General features: G+C 49.0%; 1 protein-coding gene across 1 annotated transcript in view; it reads left to right on the top strand.

Moving 5' to 3' along the window:
* The first annotated feature begins 4,886 nt into the window (after positions 1-4,886).
* SPATA13 (spermatogenesis associated 13) overlaps positions 4,887-6,576 on the top strand; it is a 43,777-nt gene continuing 42,087 nt past the window's right edge. Inside the window, exon 1 of the mRNA XM_050902546.1 lies at positions 4,887-6,539. Within this exon, the coding sequence (XP_050758503.1) occupies positions 4,902-6,539 (1,638 nt within the window). The 5' untranslated portion in view covers positions 4,887-4,901. The remainder of the gene's footprint in view (positions 6,540-6,576) is intronic.

Here is a 6,576-nt window from a genome sequence, read left to right as displayed (position 1 = left end):
TAAACCTTGGTGTGACGGCACCTGAATACTATATACACTTCCCAGTCTTTAAAAAAATAATAATTCAGATTAAGAAAAGATTTGGGTAATTATTGGTCTCCGGTACAGGAAGTTAATCCTGTTCTCAGACATACTCTTTAGTGTGATGCATCCGTGCTTCGCTAAATAGTACGCGCATGTGGAAGGACAGACTCTGACTCAATGAAGCTGCAAGAGTTAGAAGAGGGTTTAAGCATGCTACTAGTACAGTATCTATGACAAACAAGTCTGGAAGATTAAAACTATAGTATTCACTTTTAGAAACTTGACAAATGTCTAACTGACTAAATACTGTTACGTCTGTAATTGCAATTTTCTAGGTATTTCCTTTATTAAATGTAGTGACATTTAAGGAATACAACATAAAATATATTCTTACCTAATTATCTAGTGAGCTTTTTAGCATGGCTTTTTAAGGAAGTTAAGTTCTTGCGAGCATGTTGTTAGTCTGTCAATACCTTCTCGTGTCATTTCTGTCTCCTCAAGTAGTTTTTAACCTGCTGATGATCTTCAAATATATTTAAAAGAAGGGTTCAGATCTCAAAGTTATCACAATTTCTTAAGTTTCAGAAACACTGTTGGCTGGATAAAGGAGAGACCCAAATTAGTGGCTCAGTTCAGCTCAATAGTTTTTTCTGCTTTGTCTGTTTGTCCAGCTGGTAGATAGAGGGCACAGGAGGAACTGGGGGTTCCCTTCTTTTGAGGGGGCTTGTGGATTAAAAAGGATATTAAAAATGAATGTGATGGATATAGCTGGGATATTTATGGAAAGGACTGTGCAGGAACATAGGAACATAAATCCACTGAAATTCAGCTTTGAATAGTTAGAAGTTTTTAAGCAACCAGCACAAATCCCTAGAGATACCAGGGAGGCTGTGAGATAAGTTTACAAGACCCATTGAAAGTGTTTTTAAAGTTAACTTCTGATACACTTCTTGTCTCATGTAAGTGAAATAATATTTCCCTTAATAATGCTGCTAAAGTCATTCTCTTGGCCATTTCAGCGCCTTCACTGAGTCCCCCTTCAGAGACTTCCTTTTCCACGGTCTGAAGCAGATAATTCTTGTCTGCACTGACTTGAGAACTTCCCCCAGGCAGTCCCAAGCTAACACAGATCACCACCCATGGTCCATATGGACCCTCTCCATACTGTATCAGCGTTTCCAGTCCTAATCTCCATTTCCCCTTTGCTTCCCACATCCAACACTGTAGGGCAGCCACTTTACTGCCTCATTTGAGTCATTCTTCAAAACTCACTCCTTCCATGGGGCGCACTGTAAAGCTGAGGCCAGCAAGACCTGGGCTGATGGCAGGCTGTGCCTGCTGCTGCTGACTGCCGAGAATCCTGTGGTCACTCCCAGAGTTATTTGCTACCTCATTTGACCTACATCCCTTAAAACCATTTGTTTGCCTCATCCCCTAACTACACCTTGCCTTTGAGAGTATGTCTATACTGCTCTCCAGAGAAGTAATTACCGCATGTACAGGCACACCAGTCTCAGAGGAGAGGCACTGGAGCTGATGGCCTTCATTACTTCTTTAAGGTGTCTGTTCTGCCATGCCCTCTATGTTGTTCCATTTCCATTTTGCCTCTTACCTGAGCTACATTAAAACAGTTTTAATTATGTCTACAGCTCCAGTCCAAGCGTAGAAATATCTTTAGACAATGAACTATTTGAGCAAGGACTACCAGTTGTTATGGGTCTTTGTCAGGAGTCATGACATGGGGCTGTAAGACACCGTCTCACCAAATTTTCCTTCTAGTATATGAGCACTGTTCATACTGTGCATGAAATGTTGTTCTTGCTGCTAACTCTGAGGAACAGGGGCAAACCAAAAGGCTGTCCAGGTTTGGGACAGAAAGACAGCCTGGGAACCAAGCATGAGTATCTGAAAGAGCTTGAGCAGATTGGCAAGTACTTCTTTTCCAGCGTTTATGTCTTTAAGCTTAATGAAGCAAACCATGCTTAGGAAAGTATGCTGATTTGTTCACCAGTAAGAAATTTGTGTTTGGCACCACAAACACAATGGGGCTCCAGACCAATTCAAATACTAAATACAAATATATGTTATGGATTGTTTTGTTATAAAATAAGCAACTAGCTACTAAATATACTTTTCTGGGGTGAAAAAGAGTGACAGATGATCTGAGGCTTGTTTTCAAACACTTTGGGCTTACTAGGAGGATCAGTTATACTGTGTAAGGAAGTGGACTGTTTAACCTGCAGATTATAATTGGGAAAATAATAAACTCGTGTTTGAGAAGGGGTGAGCACTGCTACATGTGTCGGCCAATGGGCCGTGCTACACGGCAGGACGGCGCAAGGCCTGTGCACATGACAAAAAGCAAGGGTGAGCAGAGCACACGTACCTAGGAATGCACAGCGAGCGGTGAGGTGAGGCGGGGACCGCATGGATGAGATTTTGAAGGTCCTAAACACGATCACCCTTGTGTGGCCGGGTGCCTGCTGCTCGGGCACCGCCGTCGCACACGGCAGATGGAAGGGAGGCTCCTTCCAGCAAGCGGCAGCGCTGGAGACCCGGCGGGACTCATTTCGCAGCGGGCGGAGCGGAGCAGACCCTGCCCGGGGCGGTGGGGGAGGCTCGGTGCGGGGGCGCCCGGAGGAGCCGGGGGTTCCCGCTCCGCTCCGCCCCGCTCCGCCCCGCCGGGCCGCCGCCCCCGGCCGGCGCTGCCCGTGTGCGCGGCGCTCCCCGCCCGCCCCTGCTCGCCGCCCTCCGCCCCGCTGCGGCGGCCGCTGCCATAGCGATGCGGGAGCGGGCTGTGGCGGCGGGGACGGGCTGCGGCGGCGCGGTCCCCCGGCTCCCCCCAGGTAAGGGCGCTGCTCCGCGAGTCGCCTGCCGGCAGCGGCAGCATCGCGGGGAGGTTATTGTAGGCTCCGCGCTCTGAGCTGATTTTTTAATTCCATTTCATTGTATTTGTTCTTCTGCCTCTCTCCCGCTCCCTTTCTACCTGTTCAGGTGCAGTTTCTCCCAAAGCCGCTTTCTCAGGGAACTCCTCTGCCGAGAGCAGCGTCTTGTTCTCACTATTGTTATATATATATATTTTTTTTTCCGCGTGGAAATCTGCGAGCGGTATAAGAGCACAAGGGCAGGCCGAGGTTTCGGTGCCCGGCGGGCTTTTGTCCGGCCCCGGGTGCCGCCGCGGCGGAGGCAGGCTCGGCTCAGCTCGGCTCGGCTCTGCGTTGCAGCCCGGCAAGCTCCCGCCGCGACCCTGCGAATGAGGGGGATTAAAAACAGCGGCGAGGGAGATTTCAGGCGTCTGGCTGAAACGCAAGAAAATCCTTTTATCCCCAGAGGGACAGAGGCTCGCAAAACTTCTTTTAAAGTGCACTGAGCAGGGAGCAGCCTTAAAACCAGTGGATACGAGCACCAAAACTCCCGCGTTTCACGACGTGGTTGGGGTCTGCCTGTGCGGGATCTGCTGCTGCTGCTCCCGGGGCCCGCTCGCTGCAGTCTTACTGCGATGAAAAACCCTGACAGGCGTTTGCGTCTCCTGCAGGCTGCGGGGGCTCTGCCGCCGGTCCCCCGCCTCGCCCGGCCCCCACCGCTTGCCAGGGGCCACCCCCTCGTCCCCTCTGGCCCTCGGAGCCCCCACGGCCACTTGGGTGGGAAGGAGACAAAGAAGGGGCTGGGGCTACCTCTGTCCCTCAAGCACAGCTGTATGTTTTCTCTCCTCGTTTCGGAAGGGTGGGGGGGAATCCCCCCCAGGCAGTGGCAGGTTTGTGAAGATCCCACTGGCCCTTGCAGAGAACCATGCCATAACCTCAGTTTTTAAGATGGTGCCAGCTTTGGACTGGGCATCCCAGTGGTTTCTGGGCATTGTGTAGCATGGTGGCGCAAGCACCTGGCTGCCCGGCAAAGACCATCAGCTGGGGCAGGGGACACATGGCCGGAGGTCCCCACTCAGCTTTCCCAAGCACCGGAGTGTGGTTTGGGCTGCTGGATCTCCCCCGCTCAGCTCAGGAGGAGATCCCTTATACAGCACATCCCAGTCACAGCGGCTCTGGTCACTTCCAAATTCAAGTTTTCATCGTGCTGTCATAACAGCACAGGCCGGCTTCTGGCTTTACATACTTCTGAATCTTGTTTTCTTTGGCTAGGGAAAAATACTTTGCTGTGCACTTGATGTAACTCTTAGGTTTACCTGCTAGGGGACAGATAAGACAGTTGAGTGTCATGCAGCCTTCCGACAGCAACAAGCGTAGAAAAAAATACGTGTTTTCCTCTTTGCCTACTGTTTGAGGGTTAGGTGGCACTTGATGGACATGCTCGGTTTTTTGGATGAAAACTTCTTGTGTGTCTTGGGGCTCAATGCTGAGTGCTGTGAGGAGGAAGATTGGATTGCTGTTGTTGGGGGTTTCTCTCTCTAAGTGTGTATGTGGATTATATTTAGTGTTGTAAGGTAGGTGTGGTAGTCGTACTGAATTTATCACCATATTAAGCATCAGAGAAACAAGTACGTATTGAAATTATTCTGGTCTCTTAAATTGCTAATGAATGCAATTATAACTTTGAGGGAGTTACAAATGCCTTCTCCACACCACTGCAACACACCTTTGTTCGGCGAAAAAGAACTTCATTTCGTGCGTGTCTTTATTTTCTACAATGGGGCTCAAACTTGTTTTAGTTGGGGACTTTGTAAGGAAATTTCTCTAAGGATTGCTTTTGTTTTCCTGATGCAGGCAGTGCAGCCTGAGGAGCTCAGCTCACCCAGTCGATGTGAAAGCAAGACAAACCGAGGTGCAGCAAATGAAGAAGAGGCAGCGAGGTCAGCTGATGGAGACAGCAGTGTCGCTCTGAGCTACCCCAGCCTCCGTCTCCATGCGTACAGCATCGAGAGCATGACAACATTTCCAAATGGCTGTGGAAATGGCACCGCCGTTACTTGTATAGTTATGGATAATAAAGAGCCCCAAACCCAGACTACCCGTGTCAGTCATAATGGGGGATACAGCACCAGCAACAGTCATGAGGCGGAAATTCAAGAGGATAAACTCAGCCCTTCCAAAATCATGCGCTTTTTCACCACCCCTCGGAAACGGGCTAATTCCAGCTCTGACAGGCCTCGTTCTCTGGTTTTGATGGGCAACTCGTCCACGTGGAATGCTTTGTCTTCCATCAGAAAAATGGGATCTTTTAAGAAGTTGAAATCTTCAGTTGTCCAAGGAATTCAAACAAGGGAATGCTCAGACATCTTAAATGAGAACGGCGTAGGCAAACATGGTTCAAACGGGGCAGTGGTGCAAGTTCAGACTAACAGGTATTCCTATTCGGGGCCTCTACATGATTTCCAGAATGCAGTGGATGGTTTAGCTTCTGACTGCTCTGATGCGGAGGAGAGCGATGAGTCTTTCCTGAGGAATACTCATCGCTCACGCAGCATCAGGCGGGCTTATGGTGCTGGCCGCATAAACTTGCTAGACACGGATAAAGTTCAGACTCATCACAACTGTATAAGGCCAACATCACCTGTCATCGCAGAGCCAAAGATCTGTGAAATTTTGGTGAAAGACTCGGAAAACAACAGGATCATTTATCGGAGAAGCAAAAGTTCGGATAATTTGAACTTTCTGAAAAAAAGCTCATTCAAACGGAAGTCCACCTCAAATCTCACCGACCTCAAGGTTGCAAATGAAAAACAGATGCCAGCAAGGACTGTGAGTGTTACTTCTGATGATTTGGACAAAACTGGTGGGAACCCTGAGAGGAGATCCAAGCGATGGAAGAGCCCTCTCAGGGCAAAGGATTTTGACCGAGTTTTGAAACTTGTCAGTAATGTTACAGATGTTGCATGGAAGAAGGATGTGCCTAAGAGCACTGCTCCTTCTCCCAGCGAGCAGTCCCAGAGAACAAGGTCAAACAGCAGACTGCACGATGACTACTCCCGCAGGGTTTCCAGCAGCACGGATCATGACAGAAAGAGATGCACCTCCCCGGTATCAAGTCCAGACTCTTCCTTGCCCGGAACACCTTGTCTGCAAAGCCCCGCAGTTGCTCAGGATAAAGACGCTGAAATGAATGCAGCTGTTGCTGAAGACAAAAGCCTCAGGACGTCATCAGGTATCCCAGACTCTGATAGCTTATCACCCACGCTGAATGACATTAGTCCATTTCCCAATGAAGTGTTTTATTTGGACTCGGATGAACCAAAAGCTACCCAGCAGTTTACACATGAAGCTGAAAACCCTCATGTTCCGGTCAGGCCGACTACTCCAAAGCCTCAAAGTCCCACTGCAGAGAAGGTCAAGTGCAATATGAATTTCCAGTGCCCAGACCATCACAGCACATTGTCACTGAGCTCATCAGAGAGTGAGGAGAGAGTTGAGGTACCGGGGCTGAAGCTGGGCAGGAATCCTGTTTGCTTCCAGGACCTGGTGCAAACTGTGTACTATGATGATGGAAATGAAGACAGTGGCATAAGCAGCCACTCTCAGCTGAGCCTCAATTTAGCCTCTGGTGCTGAAGAGAAAAAGGAAGAGGTAAGAAAGAAAGCAAAATCCTTTAGAAGCTGTATAT

This window comes from Gymnogyps californianus, chromosome 1 (assembly GCF_018139145.2).
Source record: "Gymnogyps californianus isolate 813 chromosome 1, ASM1813914v2, whole genome shotgun sequence".
Taxonomy (NCBI): Eukaryota; Metazoa; Chordata; class Aves; order Accipitriformes; family Cathartidae; genus Gymnogyps; species Gymnogyps californianus.
The sequence above is the reverse complement of the archived record's forward strand: the minus strand, read 5'-3'. Positions and strand labels throughout refer to the sequence as shown.